The following is a 22,233-nucleotide window of genomic DNA, read 5'->3' as shown; positions in this document are numbered from 1 at the left end:
AGTGCTCAAGGTTTGTCCCTTGTCTCCAGAGGGACAAAACGTGCATCACCACCAAGATTCTCTGCATTTAGCATCAAAAAGTTAATACTGATTCATTTTAAAAACAAAAAAAAAAGCCATTTTTCCACCATTTGACCCCAATTACACAGTAAATACACAGCCTACACAGAGAAACCTCCATGCTGGAAAATTGAATTTCATAACCTAAGAGCCATTCAAGCTACATGGAGGGTAACGGGCCAAGTAAGTGGGCAAGTCCAATTCAGCAGAAAGCTGATTATTCCTGGGGACTTTTTCAGGAGCTCCAATATGGACTTGGGAATAAAATTCCTTAATTGTAGGTTATGGTAGCCGGGATCAAATATCATGTTGCAAAGAAGGACTCTCCTGCTCTGCACGCAGCTGCAGCTGCTTGCTAGTAGGTGAACGCCACAGCAAAGGAAAATGCATTTCTGCCAGGTAAATATTGAGACCCAGGTGAGACACTTAAAACAGGAGATACTTATTTTGAGGAGGTAACTATCCCATTATCCTCTTCTAAACAACTTTATTGTATCAGTGATCAAATTGCAAAATAAACCAATACATTAGTAAACGAAAGATCTCATGCTATTACTTAACACTTATTTCTGGTCATAAAAGGAACATGAACAGAGACAAGTGTGCTAGTAAACTGCTTGTGTCTGTAGGGTACACTTCTCTAGTTAGATCTTGCCCAATATTATCTTTACAGGAAAAGAAAATTAAAAGTCTGCTTTCTTTTTTTTTAAAGTCCAAGATTTTTTTCTCATTATTCCAAAGTAATTTGGTATTTGAGGAATAGGAAAATAGTCTCTTTTTTTAGGAAAATTTAAAATTGTCTCTGGATAAGTACAGGATGACTGCTACTTTCTTAATAAAAGACAACAGGAGAAGAAAAAAAAAGGAGGGGGAAGGAAAATACACTGCCATTTGCTTGTTTTCAAATGCCCATTTTATGGCCAGTCATCTTCACAGAAGTTCTCATTCAGGTATGACAATGCCCGGCTCCCCATGGATTTCACTTGAATAAGCAGAGCAAGGCTTTCAAGTTTTGTCTCTAGCCAAAAATTAGACTGATTTCAGCTCTGACTCGCTGAGATAGCTTATTATTTTTCTAAACAGAGGCTGAGCCACACCTCCAAAATACAAAATACAGTACACCAAAATACAGTACACCAAAATGGTGTACTGAGTTTGCCATGCTTAGCTGCCCAGAGCTCAGCCCCTTACTGAGAAAGCTGAACCGTCATGCTTGCCTCAGCTCTAATTCTGTTTTCTATGTTATTATTGGATGCGGGGGGGAACATTGCCACCAAGGATGAGGAAAAGGCTGAGGTACTTAATGCCTTCTTTGCCTCAGTCTTTAATAGTCAGACCAGTTATCCCCAGGGAATTCAGCCCCCTGAGCTGGAAGACAGGGACAGAGAGCAGAATAAACCCCCCATAATCCAGGAGGAAGCAGTTAATGACCTGCTATGCCACCTGGACACTCACAAGTCTATGGGGCCAGATGGGATCCACCTGAGAGTACTGAGGGAGCTGGCAGAGGAGCTTGCCAAGCCACTCTCCACCATTTACCAGTCCTGGCTAACTGGGGAGGTCCCAGATGACTGGAGGCTTGCCAGTGTGACACCCATCTACAAGAAGGGCTGGAAGGAGGACCCGGGGAACTACAGGCCTGTCAGCCTGACCTCAGTACCAGGGAAAATTATGGAGCGGTTCATCTTGAGTGTGCTCAACAGGCATGTGCAGGCCAACCAGGGGATCAAGCCCAGCCAGCTTGAAAGGCATGGTTCTGCTTGACCAACCTGATCTCCTTCTATGACCAGGTGACCCGCCTAGTAGATGAGGGAAAGGCTGCAGATGTTATCTACCTGGACTTTAGTAAAGCCATTGACACTGTTTCCCACAGCATTCTCCTAGAGAAGCTGGTGGCTCATGGCTTAGGCAGGTGTACTCTTCGCTGGGTAAAAAACTGGCTGGATGGCCGAGCCCAGAGAGTTGTGGTGAACGGACTTAAATCCAGTTGGTGGCTGGTCACAAGCGGGCTCAGTTTTGGGGTCAGTCTTGTTTAATATCTTTATCAATGATCTGGATGAGGGGATTGAGTGCACCCTCAGTAAGTTTGCAGATGACACCAAACTGGGCAGGACTGTCGATCTGCTCGAGGGTAGGAAGGCTCTACAGAGGGATCTGGACAGGCTGGATCAATGGGCCGAGATCAATTGTATGAGGTTTAACAAGGCCAAGTGTCGGGTCCTGCACTTGGGCCACAGCAACCTCATGCAACGCTACAGACTTGGGGAAGAGTGGCCGGAAAGCTGCCCAGCAGAAAAGGACCTGGGGGTGTTGGTTGACAGCCGGCTGAATATGAGCCAGCAGTGTGGCTCATATCTTGCCCAGGTGGCCAAGAAAGCCAACAGCATCCTGGCTTGTATCAGGAATAGTGTGGCCAGCAGGAGCAGGGAAGTGATCATGCCCCTGTACTCGGCACTGGTGAGGCCGCACCTCGAATACTGCGTTCAGTTTTGGGCCCCTCAGTACAAGAAAGACATTAAGTTGCTGGAGTGTGTCCAGAGAAGGGCAACGAAGCTGGTGAAGGGTCTGGAGAACAACTCTTATGAGGAGTGGCTGAGGGAACTGGGGTTGTTTAGCCTGGAGAAAAGGAGGCTCAGGGGAGACCTTATTGCTCTCTACAACTACCGGAAAGGAGGTTGTAGTGATGTGGGTGTTGGTCTCTTGTCCCACGTAACTAGTGATAGAATGAGAGGAAATGGCCTCAAGTTGTGTCAGGAGAGGTTTAGATTGGATATTAGGAAAAACTTCTTTACTGAAAGGGTGGTCAAGCATTGGAACAGGCTGCCCAGAGAGGTGGTGGAGTCACCATCCCTGGAGGAGTTCAAAAAACAAGTAGATATGGCATTTCGGGACATGGTTTAGTAGGCATGGAGGTGTTGGGTTGACGGACTAGATGATCTTAAAGGTCTTTTCCAACCTTAATGATTCTATTATTTCTATATTTAAAAAAAAAAAAAAACCAAACAAAAGCCAAACACTTCTCGTTGCCCTCTGATGATCATCTAAAAACAGCCAAGCTGTCATCTGCAACAGTGTGTAAATACTGCTCTTTATCGACCTTCTCAATCCTTCTCTAGGACACTGGTGGAGCTGCTAATGGTGGTGACTCCATCATCTTGTAGCTCTTCAGAGACCACATCCGTGTAAGCAGAATAGGAAAGGACTGGCAGAAAGAAGGGGGGAATCTGTTGCACAGGGGGGCAACAGATAACAGGCCAGAGCTGCACAGCAAGTGATTTCCATGCTCCTTCTGCCTCCGCAGAGCTGCACCATGCGGTAAGGAGGCATTTGTGGCCCTGGTTTCTAAAGATCAAGGTTGGGGTTACCCCAACATATTTCACCTGCACTGCAAGATTTAAAAGAGCCCATGGCAATGGGAAACATCCCAGTGCTCACTGCACACTAGCGAGACAAAGCCTGTAGATATGGTCCATGCTGAATACACACAGCCAAATTGCCCCAAAATAGCACCTTCTCCTCCCTTGACTGCAGTGAACAAGCTCAGACTTTGCATGCAGAAATGAAGCTGTTGGACAGAAATGTCCAGGTTGTCTCTGCTTTCTTCATACTTTGGTGGCCCTCAGCTGGCCAACTTCAGGGCTACACCAGGAAATGCTTTCATTAAATGGACGAGGGTGGGTTGGAGACATCCCATGTGCAGCTCATTTCTGGATGCTGAAGTACAGATCGCTGCTCTTGCTGCTCTTCCAGCGGTTCATCAAGGTGAGCTCATTCTACTCTCCCACACTTATCACCTTCTACCCGTTACATAAATTTAACAAATGGCTTCGTTTTTCTTATTTTCATGTGGCTGGGCCACATAAGCCCTCTGGGTGTCCAGGCAGGGAAACTGAGGCAGAGGGGTGTGCTTGCAACCCATCCTCCACAGCATCGTTGATGCAGTCAGCACGGTGTTGCATGGTGCAGTGATGGGGACAGGAATGACATACCCAGCATCACCCAGATACGAGATGTGACTCTAAAGTAACGCAAGACAAGGAAATACCCTTAAATAATAAAATCCTCACTCTAATCCTCAATGACATGCTCAGTGTCTCAAGCATGTGTTGTATTAGTCGCCCAGGAGCTATGCCATGTTCTTTATCTGTGGTTTTCTTCTTCCAGTCATCTCCTCAGACACCACTGCCCTCCAGTGAAAAGTGCTGGGAGATGAAAAGCAAAAATGCCTCGGAGTACCCTTGGAGACACAGCCTTGTTATTGCCAGCATTTTCCCCCGTGTCTGCCAGACTAAAGCAACTTTCCAGTTATTTTACAAAAAATACTCTCTGCCACGCTGCAGCCTGCGTTTTCTTCTGCTCGTGACTGCAGTAATGATCCCAACCCAGCTGGGAGCCACTTCCCCCCGATGGCAAAAATAAAAGGTTTTCTTGCGACTGAGCCATATTAAAGTCCATCACAGCCCCAAAGCACTGGGCACATTCCTATAGACACAGGACAAAACTGCCCTCTAATAATTGCAGAGCAATTTTATAAAGCAGAGTTACCCACCCAAGCTTCTCAAGAGCTGTTTGCTCTTTCACAGCTTTTCACCATGCCACCTTTCCAAATTACTGTAAATCTAACTTTTCCATGCTCACCGTATTTCCACAACAGTCCTCTCAGTGCACAGATTTATTTTCTTTTGACTTTCAAGAAAACCACGGACTTTAGCAAGAGGGAATGTTGGATGTATTTACTCCTTCTAGCTTTTTTTTAATAGATAAATTCTTAAGTGATACAGTCTAGCAACTCTCCACCAGCCTTATTCGAAGCATAGTATCTCTCCTCATATCTTTCTCTGCACCATAGTCGCTTCTGACATGCCTTCAAACCATTAAAAACAGCCTAACTGGAAGACACCCTTCAGGATGTGTTTCTTAAGGGACCCCTTCCTGCTACACCCACCAATTCCAGTTATTAAAGTTGCATTTTGGCTTAATAATTACACCACAGACATCTACTGTACACCCAAATTTTGGCACACACGTTAAGCCATTCAGAGGATTTGGGTATATTTGTTTGGGATCTCAGCATATTACCTGCTCAAGAAATTATCCCCAGTTATCCTTCCCACTTTCATACACCAGAGGTTAAATAATACAGAGCATGGATCTTGAGCCAATCCTCAGCACATGAAGCATTAAAGAGTTTAAAGAAATTAAGTAATGATGATATCGCATGCAGATTTTAATTTACTGCTACAAGGACATCACAAGTATATGTCTTACCCCATTCTACATACCAGTAAGTCTCAAAACCACAACTGCTCAAAGAAAGACAATATCAGAGGAGTGCAAAATAAAACTGATTTAAGTCAAACAGGAGGTAAAACTTCCTTTATGCTTAGTTACATCTTCAGCTTTCATTTTTCTACCATCTCCAACCCAAATCGTACATCACCACAGGTCAGGAAGACTTTAATATCATGTTCACCTGCTGCTGTACCAGTACATGCTATCCATAATGTGCCTCTATTAAAGCTCCACTTGATATATTTGCCCTGTAAAATATAGAAAGGTTTCCAAGTCCTAGAGAGAGCAGGCCATCCTGCTCCAGTGTATATAACAGTATACAACACTCCTCACATCTTTAATGGACAATTTTAATGGACCCTCACTCTTTCAGAGACACAGCAGCATCTCTTGGGAGGGGAAATGCAACATGAAGCTGCTTCGGCGTGTCCTTCAGAGCTCGTCGCCTTTCAGGAAAGCCATCAGCTCTATTTTAGGACTATATGTAATTTCCTGTTCTAATTGATGTTTAAACTAAATGAAAAGTTATACCTGCTCTGTTACACTGGAATTGAATGCATTGGAGTGCATTGCAAAAGGCTCCCCAAAAACCAATGGGTGTTCTTATCATACAGCTAGGCTCAACAGCAGAGAAGGATTCAAATGCACATTTTTATTTAGCCTGACGTTGTTTAAATCAGTTTGTGCTACAGTGAAACATTTTCCCTTGACACAAGTTTTCTGGGATGTATTCAAACTTCTTCCTGGGAAGAGAGGAAGCCATTTCATAACTAAGCAGATCTCATGAATCTCATCATCGACAAGCAATCAAAACTGAAGCTAGTGGAGGCAGCAGAGCGGGATGTTACTGGGGAGCAGCAGAGGGGGAAGTTACTAGGGGACACCAGACCTAGTCCTGGTCACAGCCTCTCCAGGATGTCACTCAAGCCTGCACCAAATCCAGGATTGTGCCTTTCTGGCTACATGGCATCTCTGCTCTCCCAGACTACCCAAGCTTTGGTTGATGCTGTTGCCATGAGGTCTGGGTACAGCCACAACCACCTTGCTGGCAGATTTGCCTTCAAAGAGCTCATCACTCAGGAGCACTAAGCCACCGGCATCTCAGAGACCCCAAAAAGATTTGGAGGGCCTCTGGGAGCAGAGACCCTCTGCTCTCAGCACAGCCAACATTGCAGCTACAGCTGGTTGCTCAGGGCTGTGTCCAGGTGAGTCAGGGCAGATGCTGAGGATGAAGAGCCCACAAGCTACAGCATTGGCAGACAGATTTGGGTGCTGACTCAGAGCGTCCCTTTCTCACTCAGGTACATGACCACCACCTGATCTTTCCACCTCTCAAGATCCCACTGGACACAGCCAAGAGATTTGATTGCACTACTGGAGAGGTTTGTTCCTCCTCTCTTGTAGTAATTTGCACAAAGCTTGGGCTTTGCCCCAAATGTGAATTTGATCCAAAAATATAAGCATCACCATTTGTGCTTGCAGATCCCCACAGTTGGGTCTGTAGCATCCTAGCTCCTGCTACCGCACACGCGGTCCTGAGCTTAGCCTGCCTCCCTCCCTCTGGCTTTTTTAGCATCTCCTTCACATGCACATGCTTTGTCACATGCACATGCTTCATTTGTGACTACAGGGTTTTATTACTAATGAAACAAATATGCTCAAAGAACATCCATGAGCAAAATGTAGAAAAACCCTATTAAAAAAAGCAGTCCTCATCTTTTCCAGCCAGGATGTCACGGCGGAGGGTAAAGTTCTTTAAGAAGCTCCTTGCCAAGCTGTTAGATATTTTCCAGGACCTGCATCAGCTCCGCAGGCAACCGAGTGGATATCTTGTGAAGGCTTTTTTCCGAAGTTTCTCATTAGTAAAGCTGCAAAGAGGGACTCACAGTCTTATTTTAGTCCTTTCAATCTCATTTTACTTTGATGCACTTCACCACCTGGGGGATTTTCACTAGAGAATTACCTTTTCCATGGTGCAGTTCTGACAAAAATGACACTTGCTGTGACTAAAAAGAAGCCATATAAAGAATGACAGTGGCCAAGCAGTTTACAATACCATATAGTGCATAGATGTAGGCATACTTTTAAAAATGCAGTGGCAAGTGAGACACAGGACCCTTTTTTTCTCCAAATCAAGCATTTTCCACAAACTGCTGTGGAAAAATAAGACAATGCGTTTGCTAGATCATGTCACCCTTTTATATTTTTTTAAAATGAGCTCGCATCAAAGATCTGAGAGAAAAAAAAGCAGTTATGACCTTGCTTGGGAGCGCAGCTATAGGTTTAAAGCTTGTATGTAATCACATTTTCAGGGATTCATAACCAAAGCAGGCAAGCTCTGGGCTGGCAGAAGGTGGGTTATACAGTAATCTGGCAGCTGCCTGAAAATCTGTCTGCCTGCGGTTTAGTCCCCCAAGGGAGGCACCGAAAGCCTCATGACTTGAGGCATTTAAAAATAGGCAGAAGGAAGAATTCGCGATGACGCCACTGGGAACAACTCTGCGTCAGCTGGGGATGAGCAGCGGCAGCTCATCCCTTGCCCATCCCAGGCCTGATCCTGCCCCCGGGGACCATGTAGTCACCCCCTGCGCAGCACGTTGGTGGTATGAGGGTGCTGAGAGCCAGCAGGTGATGCGCAGACCATTAGCCATGATGGTGACTGTCAGGTTTGGGATGTTGTGTCATGGTGTTGTAGGCTTTCCTCGGTGCAAAACCGAGCAATAAATAGTGAAGCCAAATATTTCAAGTTTTCATTAAAAACCACCTGGAAAATTTTTAATTCTGCCATCTTGCCTGTCCTTTTTCACAAGGGCCAGGGATCACATCAAATAATCTATTTTTTAATTATTATTTTATATATAAATAAATATATGTTTGATATTATTTTTGCAGGAGGTGAAAGGCAAAGCCCAATTGGAGGACAAAAAGGGTCCTGTGTCTCACTTGTGCTGTTGTAGCAGTGATGCTGTTCTGCCCACAAGGAAGCGCCAAATGGATACGATGGAAAAGGTGGTGTCGGAAAAGGTGGTGTCAGTTGCCAGGCCTGCTGGTGACAGACAGACACCTAGCCGTACCCAGCAGAGAGGTGCCATCCGATGCCCTTTGGGAGCGTGATTTCCCCATGTTGTGGCTCACATTTCAGGTCTCCCATGAGCCGAAGGAAAGCAATGCCTAGGGAGAGGGGAGCGGTAACTTCAGCCCATTAAAAATTAAAAGAAGGGAAATGGTTTCAATTGATTAACCATAAACATTTGCTCCTCTCTCTCTCTAAAATCCTTCCGCTTATTTTACAGACCTCAGCCCTCTTGAGGGACCAATGACCCATGCTGTACATCTTCCTATGGCATGCAACAACCCACTTGTCTCCAAACTTCACTCAATATCCTTCACTGCTTCACACCACAGACTTAAGTTGCTCCAACCAAATAATTAGAGAGGAGATTGACCAACCAGAGTCTGGCTCCCATTTCAATCACTCCCTTTGCAATATTTTCTGGCTATCCCCAAGTTAAATAACACCTAGTCAGACTTCCCTCCTTCGTATTTTCCTCTCTCTTTGGGCCAGTGATGCGCTACCAACACTACAAGAAACGAGAGCAGCATTAATTCTTCCTATGCCAATGTAATTTAACCTAATAAAATCCTTATGATATTCTGTGTCAATCACCCAGGGATAAAGCATCCCAGGAATGTGCTGTCACAGCACGCCGGGAGCAGATGGGAGCAGATCAGTAATGGGTAAATGAGGGAACAGAAGCATTTTTTAGGGTAGTAATTAATGTCAAAATTACTGCTGTCCACCCTTCCTCTGAGCTTTGGAAAGTGATGCTGATTCTTAGAGAGATACTGCTAAAGAGAAATAGCAGACACACAGAGGACTCTGAGACAGCAAAATGTGCCTGTTTAAACTATTTAAGGCATAGCTGCTTAACGGTATCAAATATTAGATGAGCTATGGTCCCAAAATGTCCTTTCCCTAGCTTAAAGGCTGTTCTTAACATAACTGAAGTGTTACACATTTGCAGCAGGTTACACATTTGCCCCCCAATAGTAAAAAAATAAAACTCATTTTCCAGCCTCCCAAGGCCTCGAGGGACGGTGATTACAGGTACCAGGGAAGCAGTTGGGTTGTTTTTCACATGGAGGCCAAATGCAGGATCGATATTGCTTTAGTGGCTGGCAAATGATGAGATCATGTCTAAATTAACGCAACTCAGCCACCCGGCTGGGAGCTGAGTTCCCAGAATGAGGGCTGAGGGAGGAAGCGGCACAGCCCCAGCTGCCCCAGGGAGGGAGAAACTCTCTCTTGCCATGCTTGGGGTGCTTGAAGCAAAGCATGGGTGAAGCCACCAACGGACCAGCCTTCCCCAGCTCCAGGGGTGGTAGAGACTGCCACAGCAGGAAGCTGTAAGCCAAAACTGTGTTATGGGGGAGGGAGAAGTGATGGAGAAGCACAAGGTCATGCAGGGGATCCCTTTGCTGTAGGCTGGTGCAGTCCAAGCAGCCCGGTCCAGCTTTAAGGATAACCTTGCCTTGAGTTTTGGACTAGAGACCTCCCCGATTTCCCAGTTTTTATCCTCTGCATGGTCAGTCCTGGCCTGAGCAGTACCCGAAGCCCGATTTCAGCAGCCATGAGATGGGTTGATCCTGCCATCAAACACCAGCTTATTGCAAGCGTTGGAGCCAGGAACTATATAAAGTTGAGAGCATCTGCTCCAATCCTCCATCCACAGTACTGTATAGACCACCTGAAGCCTTTAATACTGAGTTTAAACACCATGGGTGAACACACACTCTCAGCAACACAGCCCTCCCAACACAGCCCACCTCAGACAAGGTGGAAGGGGGGAAAATGATAGATTCATGCCAGGTTTTCATCTGGAAAACAATCTGCAGGACGACTAGGGCAGGGTTGTGAAGCTGAAACCACAATACACCCCAATACCTCACCTTGAACGTTAGACCCCACTGCCATCTTGTGGCAAACACTTCCCAAAATAAAGTAAAAGAGGGGAAAACCCATTAAAAAGTTGCAGACAAAGTTAGCTGGTGCAGCAAGGAAGGATGGGTAAGTTATTGAGAACAGGGTGAGGAAACTCATCGCTTCTCTTAAATGATGCTGAGACTGAATCTATAACACGGTGCCAGATACAAACTGATGCGGAAAAACACAGAGATGGAATAGTCCAAACCAAATTTGCAAAGTTGAGGATATAAATCACACACGTAAACCGTAATTGTTTATATGGCTGTGACTGCCTTTTAGTCGTGACTCTGGCACATTAATACCAGCAAAGATTTAGTTGCTATTTCAAAAGATTTAACAGTTTCCAAAGTAATTTAGCATCACCCTTGTTCAAATAAGGCTTGTCAACCCCAATAAGCAGGATTAAGCTGGAATTAGATATTGCACCTCTGAATTAAAGAACGCAGTTGCTGGAATTTACCAAGAAGACGATTTAAAAGACAGGGATTATGGCTCACGTCAATCATTCATGTGGCATGAAGCATCTTCAGATGCTGAAAACCCACAGATTAGCACCCCTTGGGTTTTCAAAAAGCACCTCACCGCAGGACCGAGGCAGTTTTGAAAATCCCCATGGTCTTTATCTGGCTGTTAGTCCTAGCCAAATGCTTTGAGTATACCTCAGCATTTACTTTTTGCATCATTTATCATTTACAGCACTCAGGCCGTAGCAGAGCCTTTGCTTAGTAACTAGGGAGATCACTTCCTAGGAACCGCTTTCCGAGGCATTAGCAAAGTGCCTCGATTGCTGTATCATCCAGTCACGCTGCAGATGGCTCTTACCGCTCTAGAAAAAACAATGACAAATTATTTTTCCTTCTTTATATCACAATAAGCACCTGCCAGATGCGGTATCAGACAACGTCAAATTTGTGTATGATCTGAAACACCTATCAGATTTAGGTACAAGTGAATCAAAACTCACTGACCAAACATAAATTCATGAATCATTTACAAGAATTTTGTCTCTTTCCTCTACACAAATCTCCGCTAGCAGGAACGGATCAAGAAAACAACAGGGAAGAATTATATTTTGAAAAACAGACATAGAATGTGGCAGTGTCCTGATTGTTTTGGAAAAAAAGTCTGATTTACATCAGATACATGTGACCATCTACGTATAAATGCTTTGCTTTCTTCCATTAAAATCTATGCAATTAAGTTATCAGGAGGAATAACAGCATAAAAACACACTTCCAGACAAAAGATACCTTTCTATTTTCACAGCCCTTTTCTTTGGATCTTTGCAAGTCTTTAAAACTTTGACCCTGCTACACATTACAGAGATGGGTTACAAGAGGCACAACATATTGCCAGAGACAAACTCTATTTTCTGCTTTCAGCTGGGATTTAACTACTTTTTGAGGTTCTATCACCCCATTTACTAGTTTCAACTTCTTGAGAGTTTTAAATGTCAGTGTATATTACAGACAAGCTTGCCCTAAATAAAATTAATTACACTGTCGATAGCTATATCTTTATCTTCAGAGATGAAAAAGCACTTGAAGGTTGATCCTGAACCTGGATAAAAACATTTCTATCGGCATTAATTTGAAATCAATGCACAAAACAAACAGGTCTAAACATCATATTAGGGTTTTTATGATATGGAAGTTGTCTCTGGGTTTCAGAAAAGATGTATTACCCACCTCCAACCTCTCAGGGACCTGAAGACTTGTGGGATGAACAGTTTAGATGATGCTATCAGCTGCTGCCACTAAAACACAGGCAGGAGACTGTTATAGGCCTAAAAGTTACCCCCATAAATAAATTAGCCAAAATGCTGTCAGCAGTTTTTAGATGAAAAAGCCAGAGAAACCCACAGAGACATTAAAGGGAGCTGGCACCAGACAGACCCACTTATACCTCTGGTCGGCATCAAAAACTGGGAAACATTGTCATCCTCTTGGCAGAAGACGACTGCAGCAAAGCCCTTTTACCCCCAGTGCCCAGGATGCCATAGCAGCAACCTGGAACCACATCGACAGGCAAGACACCACCTGCAAAAACCAAGTTTATTTAACCCACTGGTGGGTATTAATATGGGGCAATAAAGGAAAAAAAAGGCAGGTTGTGGGTACAGTGTGTTCGGTACACCGTGCAGCTGCCCATCACTCTTCCAGCAATGAGACGGAAGAGAATTAAGCAGACCTTAATTAAAACCCGAGAGCAATCCCAAACTGGCTTGGTTACCATTGTCATGGCTACCACGAGTGAGGCCGAGGTATGGGAAGATGCCAGGGGATGAAGTGCCAGCCTGGAGGGTGATGGGAAATGCCCACAGGCCCCACAAAGAGTTTTTCCTGCACACTGAAACAACATGTCTGGGTGATGGGAACGATGCAGGACGGGGCAAACAACCTTCACAACATCACACAGATGCAGCGTTTTCTGGCGCTGGCCTGCCAGCCCAAGCTGGGAACAGCAGGGGAAAGTCTCAGGCAAGGATTAAGCCTCGCTAGAGCTGTGAGCAGGTTTAATAACTCCTAAATGAGTTATACGTGGGCGTGCACCAGGGTCCCTGCCGTTACCGCAGGTGCCAGGTCGCTGTCACCTTCCCCTACAGTAATCGGGGCTCAGGACAATCACAGCCTTCAAAAAAAGCAGCGGCAAAGGAAAAAGTTGGACCTGGGTTTCTTCTCTGGCCACAATACGTGGCCTATGCTTCAGGCAGGGGGTGCAAAGGGATGCACTAACCCAGGGAAGGACAAGTCACATACCTCTCTGGGCATAGCAGTTTGTTTTATTAAATCACCCCATACAGTCAGGAAAAAGAATAATAATAATAAAAAAGCCCAAAGCCAAGCGCTCCTCATTTATCTTTGAATGAGTAATAATCTCATTAATGAAGGGCAGGGGATAACTGTGGAGGAAAGGGCAGGAGTTTGGTCTGGGTGATGGCAAGGCACATTTTGTGAGAAGATTGAGGAGAGCGGTGTGGATCCACACCCAACTACACCCGGCTACGAGAAATATTGTCCAGGAATGATTTTGCTGAAATAGATTGCTATGCATGGAAGAAATCAGACCGCCTCTTATTCGGCGAGCGTCAGTGACAGCTTCTGCCGAAAGGAGGGTGACGCTGGGTCCCGCGCGCTGCAGTCGCACGGAACTCGTGCGCTCCCACAGCAACTTCCCCGTCACACTCAAAATCCCCCGGGAGCCGGAGGAGCGCCGCGCTCCCCCGTTTTCACACGGTGTCTTAAGGCAACGGAGTCACGCATTTGAAAATCCCTGAGACCCCAGGCTGAGTGATGCAGACTCCACGCTCCCCCCCAACGAAAACGGAGGCAAAGCACCGGTGCAAAGCTCACGGGCGGAGGAGCGTGGGCTTTAGTTTTTGGGGAGCACGTTGAGAGAATGGGGTCAGGAAAGGGGGACCGGGGGGGGGGGGGGGGGCAGCACCTGCCCAGGGGATGGGGTGGGCGGGCGAGTGGGTGCTGCCCGCCCGGGGCTGGCTCTCGGGCGGCGGCCAAACAACTTCCCGGCCCCGCTGCAAACTTTTCCCAGCGCCGGAGAGGCACCGCCGCCTCCCGCTCCGCCGGATCCTCCCAGCCCCCCCCCGGCCGAGCATCCCCCCGGGGAGTCGGAGCGGAGCCGCGGCGGGGAATGGAAGGGGGCCGGGCCGCCGGTAATGGGTTATCCGATCCCCCGCAGGGCTCCTTCCCGGCGGCTGAAAGCCCCTAATGCGCCCGGGCACTTCCTCCAGCCCCCCCGGGCACGATTGATGCCGCTTCTCCGGGGACCCGAGGCGGGGGGGGATGCGGTGTCCCGCCGCCTCCCTCCCGGCCACCCCACTCGGGAAGGGTTTTGGCGGGGGGGTGTGGTGGGGTGGTGGTGTCCCTCCCTACCTCTCGGCCTTGGTAAACTTGCGGAAAGCCTGGCGGAGGTCGTGGAAGGAGCGGTAGGTCTGCGGTTCGGCCGAGATGCCCTGCGCCCGGGTGGTGCGGGGCCCGATGTGCGGGCTGGGGGCCGGCAGCACCGACTGGCATTTGTGCAGCCGCCGGCGCAGCTCCTGGATCTCCTCGTCCTTCTCCCCCAAGCGCCGCTCCAGCTCCTTGATCCGCTCTTCCTTCAGCAGCAGCAGCTTGGTGAAGTCCCCTTCGAGCTCGGTCATTTTGGGGGTGCCCCCCCCGCCGCTAGTGCCGAGTGAGTCTCGGGCCAGGCCGGGCAGTTCTCATCGAGGAACCGCTCACAGCCGCCGCGGCAGCGGCCGGATCCGCTCCCCGGGAGAGGGGCGGGGGGGGCGCGGCTCCTGCCCGCCCCGGGTCAGGGCAACGGCCCCGGCATCCCCAAACGCTGCCCTGCGTTCTGCCGGCAGCCGGCGAGCGGGAAACCAGGAGGGGGGAAAAAACACCCCCAAAAAACAAAGAAATAAGGGAAAAGGGGGGGAGGGGGGAGACAAGAAAAGGGGAAAGAGCTTTTGTGCCACTCTGCGAGGCTGGGATCCTGGAAATAGCAACAATTACCATGTGATCGGAGGGTGACGCAGCTCCTTGTAACTGGAGCCGAAGACTTGGGATTCAAACAAGAGCACTTCATAAATATTAAATTGCCTTCTGCTAATGAGCCACGTGGAGCCGCCCCCCGCCCTGCCCGGCCCTCTCTCCCGGGAGCTCAGCATCCCACTCCCCGGGTCACCCCACAACCCATGCTGCTGCATTACCCCTCGTCGCTCCCCTCCTCAGCACCCCAGTCCCTCCCAGGTATCCCCATCCCTCATCCCTGGAGTACCCGACCTCTGTCCTTGCCGGGGTATCCTACATGCCAGCCTGCATCCCTCCCTGCCAGGACATCCCTGTGTACCTCCTCGCTGGAGCACCCCACATCCCACCCCTCTTGGGCACCTGTATCCCTCCCCATCAAGGACTCCACATCCCTTCCCACCAGGGTTCCCTGTTCCCCGCCCTCCTCCAGGTGCCCCACATCCTATTCCACCTGGCTGCCCCGCTTCCCTGCTCTCCAGGTCACCCCACAACACATACCAGCCACTCTCATCATCCTGTGGGGCACCCAACTTCCCCCCCACCAGGTACCCCTTATCCCAGCATGCATGGACAATCTGTGCCCCATGCCATGAGGGAGAAGAGCCCACCACCAGGCACACAGACACGGGGGCCTGGTGGCACCTGGTCCCCCTGCTGGCTGGGGAGGGCAGGCAGCCTGAGTGCTTGCCAGCAGCTCTGAGGAGGCAGGAACTCATCCTTCCTGGACTTATTTGGAAGAGTCCATCATGCACATGAATTTTTAATGCCAGCTGGCAAAGGGCACCATCAGCTCCCCTATCACATTTCCCTCCCAAACCACCCTCCCTTCCAGGAAGAAGGACAAGAGCCCCTTACTGCAGGAAAAAAGGGGGGCCTGGCCCAGCCCCACAGCCAGGCCTTGGGCCCAAGAGGAGCCCAGGAACCCCTCAGGGTCCACACCCCAACCTGGGGCAGCCGTGGGGTCTTGTCCCCTGGGTTTGGGGCTCGCAGGCCTGCTAGGGCAGGGCAAGGACAGGGCAAAGCATCTGAGCTGGGCTTAGAGGACAAGGCTGTATAAAAGAAGTCTTAAATTAAGGTGGAAAAATCAATTAGCAGCCTCTCTTTTAATGAGTTGGAGGTGGTGGGGTGTTTTTGCATACTTGTATCTGTCCCTCCAGCTTTTCATGTGTGGTTGGAAACCTCTGGGGTCAGAGCTGCTCCCGGTTCCCATCCTCAGCCCAGAAGCATCCCTGGGGCCAAGGGGTCAGGCAGAACTGAGGGGGGCAACCGCTGGAGGGGAATAATTAAAAAATAATAATAATAATAGGAATAGCGTTTTGCTTTATTGTAAGGCAAAGAGCGCCATCTCGTGTAGGAAACGATCGTGTAGCACCGGGCAAAGATTTACAGACAGACCGACCGACAACCGCACACTGCTCCGGAAGGGAAGGGGCGATGCTGGAGAAGGGCAGCGGTGACTCGGCCTCACACTGATGCTCAGTACATTCGTGATATATTTCCCTGTTAAAATCTTGTTTCTTAAAAAAAATGCTTCATTTAGGAAAACAGGAGCACCGTCTGTGCACTCCTCAGGGCCTTTGTGAAAGTAAGTGCTGCCAGGGAACTAGAGAAAGTAGTGCACCAGAAAATACATCAGTTCCTTATAAAACACATAATCAAGCAGTTAGATTTCACCAATATCAAACCAGGCTTTTCAGGCTTATGTTTTAAACTCACTGCTCATTTTCATATTCAAGGACCGCCTATAAGCTTTGGCATCCATGCAGAAAACAGGAACCAGGATAAATACTGAAATAACCACAATTTAAAGAGAAACTATAACCAAGCAACACGCAAGTGCTTCATACCAGATTAGTGTACACTCATAAAATGTTTTTAATTTGAGGTGGAGGTAGTCCTCAGTCCCCAGGAATATCAAGATGACCTGTGTGTGACAGCAGGATGCAGGGTGTGGGATGCTCCTCTGCACGTGATGGGGAAGGTCCCTCCCGTGGTTCCTGGGGTCCCCAGTGTTGCTGAAAGCCCCAATTACTGATGTACAGGACATTCCTGGAGAATTTCAGCATCTAATAACTTCAGAAGTAACTTCTCACTTCAACAATTGCCAAGACCAACCTGGAAGCATCGCCAGAAAACCAGCAGAATACATATAAAAAACCAAACCCCAAATATACTTGGCTCAAGTATATTTGGAGAGCAAGGAAAGGGATTTAGCACTCATATCGGCCATGCTGCTGCCATTCCCCAGCCCTCTTTCTTTGCTGACCAAAGGAAGCAGAGGCAGGGCAACAGACCAGCAGGTACCTCCAACAAGGAGCAGCCACAACACAGTTCCCAAATGTAATTTTTGCATTTTTGTCCTACAACGATCACATGTGCATCAGAAGAAGGATGAAACTTTCCTCAAAGACATTTTTAAAAACCAGCTAAACACTCTTTTTTTATTGGAACTGTGCAATTCTGTATTTTTACCCCAGTAACAGCAGTTTTGGGTTTGAGTCATTTCACAGCCCTAGGAGCCAGCAGCACAAAGACAAAACTCCAAGCACACTGTGAATTAAAACAATGGCTAAGATCTTGTGATCACCACCATGCACTGAAAGGCTTCTCAGTCTTCACCGCTACATTACTGGACCCCAAGTACAGACACTGCCTATGACTCTCTTTCTCCTTTGATTGATGGAGTTTTTACTTAAAAGAAATAAAATCTCTGGAGCAGAGGACAGCAGAAGCAGATCCCAACCTGCCTTCTTGCCCATGCAATCTCGGTTTTAAGTATATGAGCAGTCCAGCACGTGATCATTATTAATATCCCATCTGGCTTTGGTTGCTTGGGAGTCACAGAAAGGAAAAAACACTCAAGTCATCTACTTTAGATCTAGATTAAGGGCTATATATATATATATTTATAAATATAATATGTACATGCCACTAAGAACAGACATTGAATTTAATCCATGAGCTTACTGACAGCCACAGCAAGTCACCAAGGAGCGTTACCAATTTTACAACCAGCAACTGCTGCAGCTTCAAGGTCAGGTTTGGGGGAAGCCCAAATAAGAGTTACCCACAGAGCAAGTGGTTCATGAAGCCTGTGTGATCACAGCCTCCCCTTGGTCCCTACGTCAAGCCAAAGTCACTCTCAGCATCCATTGGCCCTTCCAGGAACACACCTGGTGCAGTATCTGGATTTAGCCTAAAGCAACTGTGGTTTTAGATAAAGATTAGCATCTTTCAAAACGTGCAGAGATAAAACACAGCTTGCAACGAAGCAACAGCAAGAATTAAGGCACTGAGTAGGGCCAGACTTCTTAACTGGCTTTGACCCTCTGAAGTCCTCCAGATATCCCATATATATGAAAAATCAGGCAGGAAGCGAGGCAGCTCCTACTTGGAAACCCTTCAGGGCAAGCAGGTTTGGAGCAACGCAGCCAGTGACCTTGCAGCAATGAAAGGATTCAGTGTTATCTCATCTTCTTCCTGGGTGGTGAAGGTTATGTGCCTGCCCCATCTTTCCTGCAAATTCATCAGGCAGCTGCAGAAAATAACAACACAGCCAGTCTCATTTATTCTGGATAGTCCCATTTATCCTGGATAGCCCCCAGTCTTAATATTTTGCTTTTAAGATAGGGACAGTTGCAGCTATTGTCAGTGGTAAGGATAGGAGGAAAAACTGGTTGGAGCCCAGGTAGCTCCTACAAGAGCTGGCAAAGAGTTTTACAACCACCTAATTATTGATGCCTTTTATTAGCACTTTTTAAAAATGCAGCTTTTGAGTCTGACTGGTGATACCCTGAGGGATTATAGTTTATCCAAGGAAAGAGCATGATACCATCTATAAGAAAGGGCAACGTTTTGCCAGATACGCCAGTCCCAGAGCATCCTGAAGGAGCGAGTCCCTCCATTCCCAAGACTAACTCCCAACTGTGGGTGAACATCCACAGCGATAACTTTTCATGTACAAAGGAGGCAAAATGCAATATGCTGCTGGAAGTAACCCTGCTGGCTTTGGCCAGCACTGCCAGAGCTTATTTTCTTGGCTCCCAGCAGCTTTTCTGTTATGAAGCACTATCAAAAACAGTTTACAGAAAATAGATATGTAAAATATGCCAGCTATCAAACCCAGGAATGATCAGCGCCTTCATTTCTCATTCAAGCTTCTTCTGACAAAGGCAGATCATTTTGCAAGCCTGAAGCACGCAGACATTTCTCAGACTGGGGCTGTAATTATCCTGCTGGAAGCCAGGCCAGCTATCCCATAGTGTAACTTTAACAGAGTATCAAAGGTGATGCCGGATTTTTATAAAATCAATACCTTGGCTTTTATTGCACCTATACAGCCCCCACCATTTCTCTTTTAAACTCACTTTTGCAAGCAAAGAGCCTCTGCAGCAAGCTGACTTGAGGGAGCAGACTTGAGGTCACAGTGCTGTGTGTTTTGGAGAAGCCATATGAAGTCAGTAATCCACCCCATGTTAAAAAAATATATTTAAAAAATTCAAAATCAGTATTTATGATCTATTTAAATAGTGACAAAAGTCTAAACGTATTCCCCACCCCCTCACACCCCTTCCCCTTAACATCAGCTAAAGTTTTGTGGCAGCTTCCTAAGGGATGCAGCTGTCTTATGGACCAGATGACACAGATGGAGCACTAGGTAGGACGTTATGACATTTAGAGGGGTTTACACTTGCATTTATAGAGGACAGCATTAATAAAAGCAGTGGTTAAAAATCCATCAAAGGTATATTTGTTTTAAAGGGCAGCAGATATTTCATATATGTCTATCTAGAGGCTCTCTCCTCAGACACATGGGTGCAGTGCAAGAGAAGATGTGGCCACATGTCCTATGGGACACTGTGCCCCAAGTCCCAGGCGTGATGCTGGTGGCCCTTGCTGGCCATCAGTCACATCATCACAGCATGTCCCAGCCCTGGCTTGTTCATGCCCTGTTCTCCCTTCATCTTTCAGCTTTATTTGGTAAATCACCCCTTGGGAACAGGTGCGATGCCAAAAACAGGATGGTACCAGGTCAAGTGCTAATTGAATTCGGATGGAGTCCAGGCACTCTTTCCCTTCTTCTAGGTTTTTCTTTTTAATCGTTTTTCTTATCACACCCAAGATACTTTGTTATGGGAGGGCATTTTAAGATTATAAAGAGGAAGGATTAATCATGTGGTGTTTCCTTCTTCAGTGAACATCATTTTAGTCCCTATTTCACCAGGTAATTTAATAAACTGTGTCCCCTCCTCGGTGTCTAATTTACTAACAGCTGTGAGGCCTTTTCACCATGCAGTAACTCCCCAAGTGGGAAGTAGAAAGCATCCAAACATAGTTTTCTTTGCACAGGGAAACGCAAAAGAGATATTTGTATAAAAAAATCAACCTTCTCAATCCCCTAGCAGCTGACTCTACGCAGCAGCCTGTATGCTGAGCCACTTGCAGAACTTCTTAGTCTTTCTTGCTGCCTGACAGCTTCAAAAAGTGCCTTTGAGTTGGCTTCGGGCAGAGAGCAATGTGTGAGGATGTATATACTGCGTGTCTTACAGCCGTAAGCCCTGCAGCTAGTAAAACGTGCAAGAAATACATTGCTCCTTTGGATCACAGAAAGCATCCAGCGATGCTGCTCAAGCATTTCCATAGAACTGGATTGAATTTACCCTCCTGCTATTACTGACAACCCATCAAGACTTCCAGCAAAATGACATTACAGACATTGTGAGTTGGAGAAAACTATTTGGATCACTGATATCTAGGATTTTGGCTTACGAAATTTCATTAGCTCACAGAAATATACTGATGTCCCACTTCAAATATTTTTCTTGCAGTGATAATCTGGAAATACTTCCTTGTATTCTTCTCCTAAACTCCTCTTTTTTTTTGGCACATTTTCTCACTATTGTTTATGACTTACTGCTTTGTATACAGTCCCATAGGTTTAATTTCTTCTTGTTTTAATATAAATTAAAATCATCATCAGAATGTCACAAACACGATGTCATCTTCCTTAACTTAAGGAAAAATAGGAAACCGAAAATATTTATTTGGAGACATCAGTATCATCACATATATGCTCTTGTTGCCGAGCTCTCACTGCAACTGCTCAACAGCATCAGAGGCTAGTGGGGAAAAAAAATCTCCAGTAACTCCAAGGATTTCATTCTAGTTTTATCCAGTGCAATCTCCTAGGCCCTGCATGGGTTTTGGCATGTTATTATATAAATAATATTAACTCTCCCCTCTGTAGGCATTTGCACGACTACACATGCTCTCAGACATGCTCCCTTTCATTCTGCTGGCAGCTGTGACGTACGGCTGTCTTATTTCCCCCTCCTTCACCATCCCACTGCAACCCAATACATTTTTGCCAGTATATAGACTGCAAGGAGCACTTTTCTTTTTAATATTGAGAGGGTAAAAAAAAAAAAATTAAACTGCACAAGCAAGACCCGTTGGGGCGACAAAAATCTAGCACATCTGAACATCTATGCCTGAATTCCTGCTCGTTTTTTTTTCTCTGTACTATCCAGGAAGAGTTTCCCTCTCTGCGTTTGTGGTTCTTGAGGCTGTATCCTCACTCCCATTCTGCTTGTGGTAATTTTTGCAAAACGTTGAACATGCAGAAAAATTGAGAGCTTTGTCATAACTCAATGAAAAAAAGTCACTTTCTGTCAGACTTGTGTCCCTCCCTTGCCTTTTAAACAGAAGATTGCCATGTAATAACTTGCTTTTTTATCATCTTCCATCACTTGATCTTATTACAAATTTAGGCCCAGGCTTTTCTGAACTGTCTTTTCTGTAAAGATTTTTTAAAAATATATAATTTAAAAATTAAAAATAATTGTAAATCAATAACAAAAATCCCTTCACCTCACAAGAAAACTCATCCTCCAGAGCATTTCAGCTCTTCTGCATCCCTCACCTGGAATGGCAATAGATACATCTGAAACATCCCCCGAGTTCTTCAAAGGCAGAAGGAAGAAATTGGACCAGTATATCTCAGAAAAGCGCTTAAGAGGCCATGCAAAGGAGGAGGAACAAAGCCTGTTGAGGAACATTGTCCAAGACACATGCAAAACAGCACATTTATAACCCAAATCTTGGCAAAGCCAGAACCAGCACACACACAGGGGTTTACCACATGGAGAGCAAAGGAGAACAACTTCAGGAGTTGTAGTAATTCAAGCCCAAGAATATATATTTTTCTGGTATGAGAACCATCATAGCACTTTCTCGTTCTTGCAAAACCACAGGAATGAAAGAGCCTTTGCAATCACTTGCTTCTCTGTCCAAAAAAGAAAAGTAACCCTCTCCAAAAATGAGCTGCCATACTTGGTAGTTACATTTCCTCAGCACGAGCAACATGGC

The 22,233-nt window shown here is 46.5% G+C and overlaps 1 protein-coding gene across 1 annotated transcript in view; it reads right to left on the bottom strand.

The window, feature by feature from the left end:
- Positions 1 to 14,635, bottom strand: part of PRKG1 (protein kinase cGMP-dependent 1) — a 526,334-nt gene extending 511,699 nt beyond the window's left edge. Inside the window, exon 1 of the mRNA XM_072869342.1 lies at positions 14,230 to 14,635. Within this exon, the coding sequence (XP_072725443.1) occupies positions 14,230 to 14,495 (266 nt within the window). The 5' untranslated portion in view covers positions 14,496 to 14,635. The remainder of the gene's footprint in view (positions 1 to 14,229) is intronic.
- Positions 14,636 to 22,233: the final 7,598 nt, after the last annotated feature.

The sequence above is a fragment of the Ciconia boyciana genome, chromosome 8 (assembly GCF_034638445.1).
Source record: "Ciconia boyciana chromosome 8, ASM3463844v1, whole genome shotgun sequence".
NCBI lineage: Eukaryota > Metazoa > Chordata > Aves > Ciconiiformes > Ciconiidae > Ciconia > Ciconia boyciana.
Note: the sequence above shows the minus strand (reverse complement) of the source record. Positions and strands in the feature narration are given on the sequence as shown.